At 44.8% G+C, this 14765-nt stretch overlaps 1 protein-coding gene across 1 annotated transcript in view; it reads left to right on the plus strand.

Moving 5' to 3' along the window:
• itga3b (integrin, alpha 3b) overlaps nt 1-14765 on the plus strand; it is a 183937-nt gene that overhangs the window by 147368 nt on the left and 21804 nt on the right. The window contains exons 13-19 of the mRNA XM_078223902.1: nt 97-234; nt 1746-1855; nt 2871-3048; nt 5019-5096; nt 8496-8575; nt 11191-11268; nt 14074-14176. Of these exons, the coding sequence (XP_078080028.1) occupies nt 97-234; nt 1746-1855; nt 2871-3048; nt 5019-5096; nt 8496-8575; nt 11191-11268; nt 14074-14176 (765 nt within the window). The remainder of the gene's footprint in view (nt 1-96; nt 235-1745; nt 1856-2870; nt 3049-5018; nt 5097-8495; nt 8576-11190; nt 11269-14073; nt 14177-14765) is intronic.

The raw sequence follows: 14765 nt of genomic DNA on the forward strand, positions 1-14765 counted from the left end.
GAACAACACAAGTTTCAATGTAACATCAGTCTCCTTGGCAATGAAAAATTCCTGATATTATTTTGCACTGAAACAGATCTTCTGTGTATTTTACAGGACAATGTGGAGGATAAGCTTCACCCCATTTCTATCACTCTGAGTTACAATATTATCAACAAAAGTGAGGCTGGTGATAAAATGGTCGACATGAATGATTTTCCCATAATGAATGTAGCCCAGCAGTACACAACAGAGGTAAGACGAGGGACATAAGGTCATGGGTTCAATGCTTTGCAAAGTAGGCAGAGGGGAAGAGGGATGTACAGGACAATACATCTGAAGTTTGAGAGAACAAAGGGGAAGTTGGGGTCTGGAAGTGTGCAAAGAATCACTTATCAAGTGACTAGTGTTTTTCCTGTTTCTTGATTGGGAGTGCAAGAGAAGTGCCAAACAATATGGCCAGGGTGAGTAGGAAACAGCCGTTCCCCTTGGTTGAGGAATCAATCACAAGGGATTTTAGGATAAGGGGCAGGAGATTCAGAAGGGATTTGAGAAAAAAGCTTTTTCACTCGGAGGGTAGTGCAAATCTGGAATGCCACTGCCTGGGAAGGTAGTGGAGGCTGGAAACCTTATAACCTTTAAAAAATATTTGGATGAGCACTTGAAACATCATAACATTCAAGGATATGGGACAAGTGCAGGAAAATGGGATTGGCGCACCTTTAGTGGTAGCTATTGTCAGTGCAGACTCAACGGGTCTTTCCCACGCTGTGTGACTCTGACCCTCCAATAATTTTCAATTATAAAAGAATCTGATGATGAATGTGATCATATTATCTAACTAATATTAGTAATGCCACATTTAAAGGATATTGTCAAAAATTCCAAATTTATTCAGCAATTAGCTAAGCCACACAGATCAGAAGTTTCCTGTTTGATCACTGCTCCATCCTTAGTTATATGATGTCATAGCAGTGAAGATGCCACAATCGAAAAGGGAAAAAAATGAAATCAGCACAGTGGCACAATGGTTAACACCGCTGCCTCTCAGTGGCAGGGACCCGGGTCCAATTTCGACCTTGGGTGACTGCCTGTGTGGAGTTTGCACGTTATCCCTGCGGCTGCGTGGGTTTCCTCTGGCTGCTCCAGTTTCCTCCCACATTCCAAAGATGTGCGGTTTAGGTTGATTGACCATGCTAATTTCAGGGGGATTAGCGTGGCAAATATGTGGGGTTACAGGGATAGGGCCTGGGTGGGATTGTTGTCGGTGCAAACTCGATGGGCTGAATGGCCTCCTTCTGTACTGTAGAGATTTTATGATTCTTCTAATTATCCAGTGATATGTGCTGAAAGTGCACATGGATGAATATTGGCTTAGGACAATATTAGGATTAGTTATAATGGCCCGTGCGGTTGAATAGCATACAAGTATTTCCTATACTCTGACATGATTAACGACGCTTTGATAGGTTGCTGGAAAGTCAACGGGGACCTGTGGAATATACAAAAATAGGTGCCCCAGCTCCAGGAATGGAAGTGGGCAGGGATGGGAGGTGGTGGGGGGGACAATATATCAGCAATAAAAATGATCTTGATTTTCGATGGTCCCAAATCATCAAATAACTTTTTCCAAATGCAATAGAAGGATCCATAAACGTTTATGTTGGCTTGAATTCCCAAAGAAGTGTCTTTACACAGAATCAGTTTTGCACTTTCTGGTCAATTTTCTATATTAATACATAATATATACAAAAATCTATTTGCAGGTACAATTTCAGAAGGAATGTGGCAATGACCGGATCTGCAAAAGCAATCTCCAACTGTCACATCGGTTTGGCAGATTAGAGAGCAATGACCTGTTTCATCCCATCAGAAGGTAAGGAGAAGAAAAGTAATTAGATATTTCCTGTCAGGTTTCGTTTTCAAAAGCTTGCTCACTGGAGCATGAAAGAGTCTAGTCAAATACTTTGAAATTGAGGAATATACAGAACAAATACTTATTCTTGTCTTTAAATACCTCCATGCACGACCTCTCTGCTCCAGCTCCATGTCCCATCAAGATCTTAGTGATGCTTCAATTCTGGCCTATTGTGTTTCCCCAATTTTAACCGCCCCACTGTTGGCAAACATGACCTCAGCTACCTGGACCCAAGTTCCAGCATCCCTTCTTGAAGCCTTTGCACCTCATAAATTCTGTTAAAGACATTCATAAAACTGGTTCCTGACAGGTTTTTGGCCACCTATTACCTGATATGAGTGGCACAGTGGTTAGCACTGATGCCTCACGTGCCAGGGACCCGGGTTCGATTCCCAGCTTGGGTCACTGCCTGTGTGGAGTCTACACGCTCTCCCCGTGTCTGCATGGGTTTCCTCCGGGTGTTCTGGTTTCCTCCCACAGTCCGAAAGGCGTGCTGGTTAGGTGCATTGGCCACGCTAAATTCTCCCTCCGTGTACCTGAACATGCGCCAGAGTGTGGCAACTAGGGGATTTTCACAGTAACTTCATTGCAGTGTTAATGTAAGCCTACTTGTGACACTAATAAAAAATAAACTTTAAACCTTTTAATTGTTTTCCCCCCTTCTATAGCAGTGGAGTTATTGCTTGTCAGGACAGGGAGTGGGGACAGGACTCTCCGACCCAACACATCTTGGTAATGAATGGTTTGGTACTTTCTTCAGTTCAACAGCTCTGCCATCACGCGTGAAAGATGTATGAAATGAGGTAGCAGCTAAAAAAGATCTGAAACCGGAAAGTGAGAGAGAAAATATGGAAGTTACAACGTTTAACAAAATGTCAATATAATTGGGAGAGAACTTGAGAAGGATGCAGCCCTCTCCACGATGCTGTTGCTTACTTTAAGCTGATTCATTTTCCTGTTGTTTTAACACCAGCATAAATGGCAAGCAAACCTTGGAGTACGATCCACAAATCAACTCTCACAACAATAAATTTGTACTGCAAGTGAACGTTACAAATTTCCCAACAACAAGCAACAACGGCGAGGATGCACACCAGGCCAGACTGAATATTACCCTACCAAATACGTTGAAGTATGGCGGTGTTCGTGCAGTAAGTAGACAAGCACTTGATGTTTACAATTATTGGGGTTTGAAGATGATTATATAAATTCCAGTGCTACATTGCTTCAGAGGCATGTGTCACCTAAGTGATTTAGGGTTAAAGGATAATGCATAAAATATTATTTCCCACACTGGTATCTAAATTTATTGTCACTGACAATTGAAACCAGACGTTATTTAAATCTACCATCATACTAATGTTAAAGTTTATTTATTAGTCACAAGTAGGTTTACATTAACACTGCAATTTGATTTGATTGGATTTATTATTATCACATGTATTACTATACAGTGAAAAGTACTGTTTCTTGCTCGCAATACAGACAAAGCATACTGTTCATAGAGAAGAAACAAGAGAGTGCAGAATGTAGTGTTAGAGTCATAGCTAGGGTGTAGAGAAAGATCAACTTAATGCAAGGTAAGTCCATTCAAAAGTCTGACAGCAGCAAGAAAGAAGCTGTTCTCGAGTCGATTGGTACGTGACCTCAGACTTTTGTATCTTTTTCCCGACAGAAGAAGGTGGAAGAGAGAATGTCTGGGGTGCGTGGGGTCCTTAATTATGCTGGCTGCTTTGCCAAGGCAGCGGGAAATGTAGACAGAGTCAATGGATGGGAGGCTGGTTTGCGTGATGTATTGGGCTACATTCACGACCTTTTGTAGTTCCTTGCGGTCTTGGGCAGTGCAGGAGCCATACCAAGCTGTGATACAACCAGAAAGAATGCTTTCTATGGTGCATCTGTAAAAGTTGGTGTGAGTCATAGCTGACATGCCAAATTTCCTTAGTCTTTTGAGAAAGTAGAGGCGTTGGTGGGCTTTCTTAACTATTGTGTCGACATGGGGGGACTAGGAGGGGGACTAGGACAGGTTGTTGGTGATCTGGACACCTAAAAACTTGAAGCATTCGACCCTTTCTATTTCGTCCCCGTTGATGTAGACAGGGGTAGGTTCTCCTTTACGCTTCCTAAAGTCGATGACAATCTCCTTCATTTTGTTGACATTGAGGGAGAGATTATTGTTGCCGCACCAGTTCACCAGATTCTCTATCTCATTCCTGTACTCTGGGTTCGATTCCCGGCTTGGGTCACTGTCTGTGTGGAGTTTGCACATTCTCCTCGTGTCTGCGTGGGTTTCCTTCGGGTGCTCCGGTTTCCTCCCACAGTCCAAAGATGTGCGGGTTAGGTTGATTGGCCATGCTAAAATTGCCCTTAGTGTCCTGGGATGCGTAGATTAGAGGGATTAGTGGGTAAATATGTAGGGATATGGGGGTAGGGCCTGGGTGGGATCTGACCCACTACGGTTACTCCGACCCATTACGGTTACAGTGATGAAGTTACTGTGAGTTCAGCACCTGTTCGGGTACACTGAGGGAGAACCTAACATGGCCAATACACTTAACCAGCACGTCTTTCAGACTGTGGGCGAAAACTGGAGCACCTAGAGGGATTTTCTGGCCAGGTTCACCCCAAGACCAGAAAATCCTGCACGGGGTCAACAGAACTTTGAATACCACCCCCCCCCCCCCCCCCCCACCGCCCCCCCCCCCCCCCCCCCCCCACCCCCCACGATTCTGATGTGGTCCTGACTCAAAGAAACCAAAAAGGTCCCATTTTAGATTTTCTGCTCTTTGCTGAATTAGCTGATCTAAGTTATACTACATCAGGACACTATAAATACCTTCAGTGTAACAGAGATTAGTGCAGAGAGAAATTGCCCAGGTCCTCACTCCTGATCACTATCCAGTGACTGCAATGGAAGAGCATGCATATTGTAGATAGCACTGGACTCAACACTGGCTCTCCACTGTTGACCGCACACTGATGAGGGTCATTGATAAAGACCAGTTGGATAGAGTGCTGGAGAGCTGCCAATTTTATATGGAAGTAAACTACTGCATAAAGTGCTTTTATTCTGGGAATAGCGGGAAGAATGCATGAACTTACTTTTGTGTCTTTCATTTAGGGAATAGTAAGGTGCAATACTGCGGATGATTACATTGTGATCTGTGAATTGGGAAATCCTTTCAAAAAGAATCAGATGGTAGGTGATTCACAATCTCTCGCAGTTCTGACAGAGCACAGTTATACTTGATGATCAAACATTTATATATCAAGTATATTAACTATATTGTAGTTCTCTAAATTGAGTATTATCTGCACTGTATGTGGAGATGCCGGCATTGGACTGGAGTGGGCACAGTAAGAAGTCTCATAACACCAGGTTAAAGTCCAACAGATTTATTTGGAAGCACAAGCTTTCGGAGTGTCACTCCTCCTCCAGGTAAGTCCCATGAGGAAGGAGCAGCACTCTGAAAGCTCGTGATTCCAAATAAACCTGTTGGACTTTAACCTGGTGTTGTGAGACTTCTTACTGTACTCCTATGTATCAGAATATATTAACCCTGTGGTAAGCAATCACTACTGTTAGACGAACTCTGTAGAATTAGTTACAAAGCTGAAGCACACTATTAGATGTTTTCTCTCTCCAGTAAGTAATTAGAATCTTTGAAAGATGTAACTGGTAACGAGTCGACATTTTACCCTCTGATATCTTGAGCCCTGAAGAAGAAACTATTTTCTGAAAAATAGTTGCATGTTTTCAAATTTTCCTGTTTATTCCATGACTCTCTTCATTCCTCCTTTTCTGCTTTTTTTTCGTTTCCTTAGCTTTCATACAGTCCATACAAAAATACTGACCATCCTGTGCTTTTAACTTTTTGTATATTCATTCATGGGATGTGGCTAGGCCAGCATTTGTCACCCATCCCTACTTGTCCTTGAGTGGCTCGTTTGGTCATTTAAAAGCCACATTGCTGTGGGTTTGGAGTCAAATGTAGGCCAGACGAGGTTAAGACAGCAGGGGTGGGATTCTCCCCAGAAAAATTCTAAGTGCCGAATTTGCATAAAGACTGGAGTAAATCCCGCTGGTTTTGTCAGCGGGAATTTCAAAATGAATCTCCCACACTCTGTGCATCACAGAGTGCCCTCACTTTGAGTCATGCTGAAAATCTGTGGGCAGGGCCTATTCCCGCTGAAGAGGCCGGCAGCATAGTGCTGAGCGGGACACTGCGCGTGTGCCGATCGGTCAGCGCCGAGATCGGCGCATGTGCAGTAGCCCCGTACTGGCTGGCCTCTGGATTGCTGGCCAGCTCAAATGCTGGCCAGCTCTGCAACCCCACATTGCTGGCTGTGTGACCCTCCCCCCTCCCCAATCGCTGGCCTCCTGATCTCCCCCTACCGGCAGCTCCGACCCCCCCCCCCCGCCGCAAACCCCCACCACCACCACAGCGCTGACCCCCCCCTGCCCACAGATTTCATTAGTGAACTAGATGGGTTTCTATGACAACCAACAATAGTTTCACGGTCATCATTAGACCTATAATTCCAGATTTCGTTATTGAATTCAAATTTCACCATCTGCCCTGGTGAGATTCAAACACCTGTCCCCAGAACATTACCCTGCGTCTCTGGATTGCTAGTCCAGTGTGAATACCACTACACACCACCTCATAATAATATTGAACAAATGTTTGATGAAACATGTTAGCAGATAACAACATTCTTGCGCACAGATTCTATGGATCTTATTCCTCCTCCTTGGTGAGAGTTGGATGCAGTGTTGCGTCAGCTGCTTCTACCGTAAGCAACATTGTTTGTGACTAGGTTTTCATTGCTAACCATAGATTCTACGCTGTAAGATCCCAATCTTGTCCGAGTGACTGATTGCACATCTGCTTCAGGTTGCCTTGTGTCACACATCTTGCTTGTGGCAATCTTGAGTGCCATTGTCCTTTTGCTCGAATCATCAGCCACTTCCACTGTTCCAGACTTCATGCGCTTAGAGGGATGCCACCCTATCTACACCCAACTAAGTAGATGATGCCCTCACCTCACTTAGTTTAGCTCATCAGCCAAGGTGAGGTGCTGCGCTTTGCCTGCTGGCGTGTATTATTAGCAGCTTGGTGGCAGAGGTGAGAGCTGAGGAAACTATGGGACACCAGTGAGCCTTACCCACATGAAGAACCAGAACGTTCAGCTGGCAATAACTCGGGTACCAATGCTGTCATGGAAGTCCCCCAATATACGTGAATCAGTGAATCAATTGAATATGTTAACATGGCATTGTATCGTAAGGAAGCAGTTAACTAGTTGAATTCCCTTTAAGTCTTACAGTGGAATTGCAGATCCTTCTGTAAAACTCTGCTAGAATATTACACACATGTACACTCTCTCTCTCTCTCTCACACACACACACACACACATACACCCTCTCACTCACACACACACAAATGCACTCTCTCACACACACTCACACACACTCACACTCACACACACACACACACACTAGCAATGACCAATAATGTGCTCAAACAGATATTAATCTGAGATAGTAGGAGACCAATGAGAAAAATTGAAGACTTTTGTGAGACATTGAGAATGCATAAATAGCTGAGGTGATGGATGGGTAAGGCAGGTCAAAATGGAAACAGGAATGACTGACTGAAGCAAGCACCCTCCAACATTGCCTCAAGAAAGAAAGTCGGTGACGCCAAGAGTACAGTCCACCCCCTGCCACTTAGTGTACTAATAGCAAAATCCAATCTGGGCTGACTTGTTTCACGTAAACATGCAGTAATCATTCCTTACCACCAGATGGTGAAAGTATACTTTATAAGTACAGGACAGTCTCTTCACCCAATGTGGCAGTGTGATTTATAATGTTAAACAGATCATAATATTAAAATTTCACAGCACCAAAATAGTTTTCCTCAAGTTACTGTTGCAAGAGTGAACCTGGCATTTTAAGGTGCTGTGCCCCACAGTCAAATTGGTTAACACCTGTGCCAAAGCAACGAAGACATGGAGTTGTCAATGTGCTCAGTCCAGATATAATGTACTGAGGATATTGAGCCCTTTGTAAATACCGAAGGGCAGCCGAGTGCCACATGGGTGCTTGAGTTCAATTTCACCTTCCCTGTGGTAAAGACCACCAATTCATTCTCTGTTGCCCCTCTCCAACACCCTCTCCGTCTCCCGCAGCCAATGGCACAATGCAGATAGCTGACTGGCAATCTGTAGGAATGGAGTTCAAAGCCGTCAGCCCCACTGGATTGCTTTTACTGAAAAGCTTTCTTCTTTTTTCCACCAATTGAGTAAACGTCTTCATTGATGAATTTTTCACCAGGACAATTTTTAAATTCTTCCATGGGTTGAAAATTGAAAGCCCTGCGTTGGGTATAGTTAGAATGCAGATGTTTGCTCCCTGTTAGTGAATCGAAGTTGGAGGGTAAAGAACTGAGGTTGCCCCCTCCGTAAAATCACAACCCTCTGGTTTTAATGTGATCTCAGAATTGTGTTGGAGGTAGAAAAGTGTCAAAAGACTGGGTGACAAACGGGAATATCTGAAAGGGCTAATGGATGGCACATCTTTCTTTCATAGGCTACGATCAACATAATTTTTGAAGTAACTGGAATAACTCTCAACATGAGAAAAATTGATGTACCACTCCAACTTTTAACGTAAGCACAAAACTTTTCTCTCCTCCTCCACCACCACCCACACCAGCCCCCCCCCCCCCCCCCCCATCCCAATTTTGCAAAATTGTCATTCCCAGTTTGATTTTGGAAACGATGGATAAATTCCTTCAGAATTTGTTCTTTTCTGCTTACTTATTTTCTTAATAAAATAAGCATTGGTGGAAATCATCATACAACAGACACCAGGTGACTGGACTTACAGCAGTCCACCGCAGCAGGGACTGTGCTAGCTGGGTCCAGATATGCGCAAGAGAGACATCCCAGGTGGGATTTTCCACCCGGGGTAAACGGACCTTTGCATTGTCCGTGTCCCGCCCGCTATGGCTCCCGTGACAGGTGGGCAGGACAGGAAAATTCCGCCCCCCCCCCCGCCATGTCAGTCTCTCAGAGGCCAGAGAAGCTGAAAAAGTCAGAGTGCGGAAAGGGCTGATGCGGGATTCCCAGATGTCGATTAGGTTCATTAATGACCCGTTTGACATCCATTATCCCTAAGCCCACCACAATTTAGTGGTGCCTCAGAGATTTAACGAAAGCCACACACTTTTGTTTTATTCATTCATGGGACTTGTGCATCGCTGTCTGGCCAGCATTTATTGCCCATCCTTAGTTGAGAGTCAACACATTGCTGTGGCTCTGGAGTCACAAGTAGGCCAGACCAGGTAAGGATGGCAGATTTCCTTCCCTAAAGGACATTAGTGAACCAGATGGGTTTTTCCAACAATGCTTTCATGGTCATCAGTAGATTCTTAATTCCAGATATTTTTTATTGAATTCAAATTCCACCACCTGCCATGGTTGGATTCGAACCCTGGTCCCCAGAACATTAGCTGAGTTTCTGGATTTATAGTCGAGCGATAATACCACTAGGCATTCGCCTCCCTGTTCACTCTGCCAGTGGCTTCCATGGAGGGGCAGGGCAGTATCCTTTATTATCAGACATGCTGTGGGGCAGCATGGTGACAGTGTTTAGCACTGCTGCCTCACAGCACCAGAGACCTGCGTCCAATTCCAGCCTCGGGTGACTGTCCATCGAGTTTGCATGTTCTCCTGTGTCTGCATGGATTTCCTCCGGGTGCTCTGGTTTCCTCTCTCACTCCAAAGATGTACTGGTCAGGTTGATTGGCCATGCTAAGTTGACTTAGTGTCAGAGGAATTATCAGGGTAAATAGGTAGAGTGACGGGGATAGGGCCTGGGTGGGATTGTTGGCGGTGCAGGCTCGATGGGCCGAATGGCCTCCTTCTGCACTCAAGGCATTCTATGAATCGAGGGACCCAGAACCAAGAAGGAGGGGGACCACTGAAAGGAACCCACCCCACCGCCCCCAGACCCATTCTTGATTTTGACTTCCTCCACATTACCATAACTCTCCTATGATCACTCCAGCCCACCACCATCTTTGGCCTGCATCCCACAACATTCCTCAGCCTCTGGTGGTTACGGTGCCACCAACAGCCCCCTGCTGATACTGGTGGCATTGGGTAACCACCCCCTGAGATAGGTTAGCAGCTCTACATGGGCAGGATCTCCGCCACAGTCCAACAGGACTAGACAGGGTAGATGCAGGGAGGATGTTCCCGATGGTGGGAGTGTCCAGAACCAGGGGTCACAGTCTGAGGATTCAGGGTAGACCATTTAGGATGGAGATGAGGAGACATTTCTTCACCCAAAGAGTGGTGAGTCTGCGGAATTCATTACCACAGGAACTAGTTGATGCCAAAACATTGAATGTATTTAAGAGGCGGCTAGATATTGCACTTGGGATAAATGGGATCAAAGGTTAAGGGGGGAAAGCAGGATTAGGCTATTGGGTTGGACGATCAGCCATGATCGTAATGAATGGCGGAGCAGGCTTGAAGGCCAAATGGCCCTCTCCTGCTCCTATCTTCTATGTTTCTATGAGCCTGCACCGACAACAATCCCACTCAAGCCCTATCCCTGTAACCCCACGTATTTACCCTGCTAATCTCCCCGACACTAAGGGGCATGGCCGATAAACTTAACCCACAAATCTTTGGACAGTGGGAGGAAACCGGAGCACCCGGAGGAAACCCATGCAGACCCAGGGAGAATGTGAAAACTCGACACAGACAGTCACCCAACGCCGGAATCAAACCCAGGTCCCTGGCGCTGTGAGGTAGCAGTGCTAAACACTGTGCCACCGTGCCGCCCTATTATTGAAGTAAGCATTCAAAATGATCACCAAAAGAGTGAAATGAGAAATTCGGAGAGTCATATTCTGCAGGAGATTGTTGGAATATAGAATTTTATAATCCAAATGGTGGTGGTAAAATAATCCATGATGGTGGAACGTGTGGGTGAAAGGGCACAAATTTAAAAAGACAAAATCAAAGTGATTCCTCCCTTTATGTTTGACGATGCCACACAGCTGGTGGGTGACGGTCGCACTGAACTATCCTCTGCCCTGACGTTAGATGCAAATGGTTCGCTTGAATTTCCCCACAGTTCACTGTTATCGCCACAAGGATAATCACTGGCAAAAATACTGCACTGCAGCAAAAGATGTTTATTACATCAGATTAAGAATGGCACTTTCGTAAAATGTTAATTAAACATTACTCTATTATTTTACCGACAGGGAAAGTGAGCAAAACGACTTGCAATCTGATTCAGCATCAGTTTTCGTGGAAATTCAACTACAAGTTAACCTTATTGGGTAAGTACGTAAAGGGTATTGAACAAATAAGAGTCTAAAGTTACTTGCTTGCTGTAAATGTGATTTAAGTTATACCTTCTAAAAGGATGCTGCTCTTTAAATTTCCATGAAAAACATCCTTTTACCAATATTCAGTGAGTAACTTGTGGTTCTGCTGTGCAAGACTGCACCTGGATGAGATGGCTTAGCTGTTGGTAATTCTACTTCTTTTGCTTATGCAGCACTGGGGACCTTCATTTCCACAGAAGCACATTCTTGTAACATCATTACTGTTAGTCTGTGCATCCACTTTCAGAATCTCTGATAGTTATTGATTATCATGTGACAGAACACCTTTTAATGCAAAACATTTCCATTATTTCATCGTATTATATTCTTGCCATTCTGCCCCAACTTCAAATAGACGCACGTCTTACTGCCTAGATTGTTACAAAACGTGATCGTGATTCAGATCAAACCCTCCCCTGTACTTGCACATTAGACCCTCACACATTAAATCCTCAAAGAACAAAGAACAATACAGCACAGGAACAGGCCCTTCGGCCCTCCAAGCCCGTGCCGCTCCCTGGTCCAAACTAGACCATTCTTTTGTATCCCTCCATTCCCCCTCCGTTCATATGGCTATCTAGATAAGTCTTAAACGTTCCCAGTGTGTCCGCCTCCACCACCTTGCCTGGCAGCGCATTCCAGGCCCCCACCACCCTCTGTGTAAAATATGTCCTTCTGATATCTGTGTTAAACCTCCCCCCCTTCCCCTTGAACCTATGACCCCTCGTGAACGTCATCACCGACCTGGGGAAAAGCTTCCCACCGTTCACCCCATCTATGCCTTTCATAATTTTATACACCTCTATTAAGTCTCCCCTCATCCTCCGTCTTTCCAGGGAGAACAACCCCAGTTTACCCAACCTCTCCTCATAACTAAGCCCATCCATACCGGGCAACATCCTGGTAAACCTCCTCTGCACTCTCTCCAAAGCCTCCACGTCTTTCTGGTAGTGTGGCGACCAGAACTGGACACAGTATTCCAAATGCGGCCGAACCAACGTTCTATACATCTGCAACATCAGACCCCAACTTTTATACTCTATGCCCCATCCTATAAAGGCAAGCATGCCATATGCCTTCTTCACCACTTTCTCCACCTGTGACGTCACCTTCAAGGATCTGTGGACTTGCACACCCAAGTCCCTCTGCGTATCTATTTATTTTGACCTCATTTTAACTCTGCCTGCACAATGGGAATAGGGCAGTACCATCATTCAAATAGTGGTGGAGTACTTGCCTGGAGGCTTTGTGGAGTGGTGGGTAGCATTTCTGTCTCTGAGCCACAAACTCTGAGATGCAAATCCTTCCTATATGCCTATGGCAGGCCCTAAGAGCAGAGAATCTCCTATTCAACCAGAACTGTCAGGTAGCTGCAGCGCAACAGCCTCCATATGTTAAAAGGTTCCACACGCAGATTCTTGCCATGGGATGTACTCCATAGAAAGTATACGCCTTGTCTTGCGGGACTACCAGAGAGAGTACTTGCCTGTAGTGATTGTCCCTTTAAGGTTCAATCTGCAGAGTAAAGGTCACATGACCCAAGGGCCCAATCGGGGAGCGGGTAAGGGATCACCCTGGAAAGTAGGAGTTGCTGTTCCAGAAACTTCTCAGGAGCTGGCTGCAGCCACGAGGCTACAAGCCTCTGTATAGCCTTTCCCTGTAAAATAACGGTGTTGTTTTTCCCTTAACTGGTAAGCCAGAATTATTAAATTACCATCCGTCCCCGATGCACGTTCATCCTCTGAAGGCAGGTGGGGCCTCCTCAATAAAAATTGGGATTTGTTCGCGCAACTCTGGGAGTTAAAATCCAAGTCAACGAATTGTTTTTAACTCATTCAAGTAATAATCCAAATTTTGCTTTGGAGACTAAAGAAAGTGTATCTTGTTCGTTTAAACTGTGTGCATATATACAAGGTTCAATTAACCAGTTATTTCATCAAATAAGAAATGGATGATGAGTAAAGCCACAATGTTCATTAACAAGCTGCCGATTATGGTGAATGTTCTGTAATTGCCTTTATACCACAGTAATTTTGAGATGTCCAAGGTATTTGTTATTTGTGACAGTGCATGAAGGCTTACTCATGCACTGAAACCCTTCTGCCTGTTTACTAAAGAGATGCAACAAGTTCTGTGATGTTCAACAGTGTAATCCCCTCTACTGGAGATAAGAACTTGATCTGTTTATACATCGCAGCTGAGTATAAGACCTCAGGACTGATTGTAGTTGTTAACTGCTACAACAAACCTTTAATTGGTTACTTTTTGCACCTTCATTCACCAAAAAAGGCAGGTTAACAGGAGTTGGACGTAGTTCTATCTCTTGTGCTTCACAGTGGTTAGCATTGCTGCCTCATAGCTCCAGGAAGCCAAGTTCAATTCCGGCCTTGAATGAGTGTGTGGAGTGTTCTCCCTGTGTCTGCGTGGGTTTCCTCTGGGTGCTCTGGTTTTCTTCCACACTCTAAAGATGTGCAGGTTGGGTGGATTGGCCAGGCTAAATTGCCTCTTAGGTGGGATTAGCCAAGGTAAATGTGTGGGATTGCAACGATAGGGCAGGGGAGAGGACCTGGGTAAGATACTCTATTAGAGAGTTGGGGCAGACTCGATGGGCTGAATGGCCTCTTCTGCACTGTAAAGATTCTATGATTCAGTTTACAAACCATTGCTATTATGTTGTACCTGGTAACATTCATGTACCAGTGTGACATTACGGTGTCCCGATAAAATTCCTACTTTTTGTTTCATAATTCTCATTAGGGAAAGGAAAATACAGCAAACATACTTCAGTGGTACTGTCATGGGTGAAAGTGCAATGCAGGTTTTTGATGATGTAGGAAGCCCTGTGGACTTCACATTCGAGGTGAGTGTAATATGGACCAAATGGCCTCCTTCTGCACTGTAGGGTTTCTGTGATAATTTAAGGGTCTGGCACATACAGGGTTAATGTAGAACTGAGTACAGTACCGCCTACACCATGATGTAAAAGGAGATGTGACCTAAACCTTCAACATAAAGTAATGGAAAGAAAGAATGAAAGCATACCTAAATGTCTTGTCTGTCCTCCAAGCCAACAGGAAGAACCAGAGTCAACAGTGACTCTTCCCCAGAATGGTGTACAAGATGTGGAAGGGTTCTAAAGCCCTCAGACCTCCTGAACCTCTAACTTCAAGGACTTGAAGGGGAGAGATGGTACAGTGAGAATGTTGTAATAATGCTAACACAGTAATAGCAATAATGTTGGAATTGATTTAAGACAGTACCAACAAGATAAATACATAACACTAATAATAATTTTCCGGACGTGCTCGTCCCAAGGTCGGAAAGTCCCGACCGAGGTTAACGGACCTTCGCATGATCTGTGTCCCACCCGCTCCAATCCCCGTGGTGGGTGGAACAGGAAAATTCCACCCATGAAGCAAGTTAGTGTAGCTCCATATCCATGGGTTAAA

The sequence above is a fragment of the Mustelus asterias genome, chromosome 11 (genome assembly GCF_964213995.1).
Source record: "Mustelus asterias chromosome 11, sMusAst1.hap1.1, whole genome shotgun sequence".
NCBI classification, from domain to species: domain Eukaryota; kingdom Metazoa; phylum Chordata; class Chondrichthyes; order Carcharhiniformes; family Triakidae; genus Mustelus; species Mustelus asterias.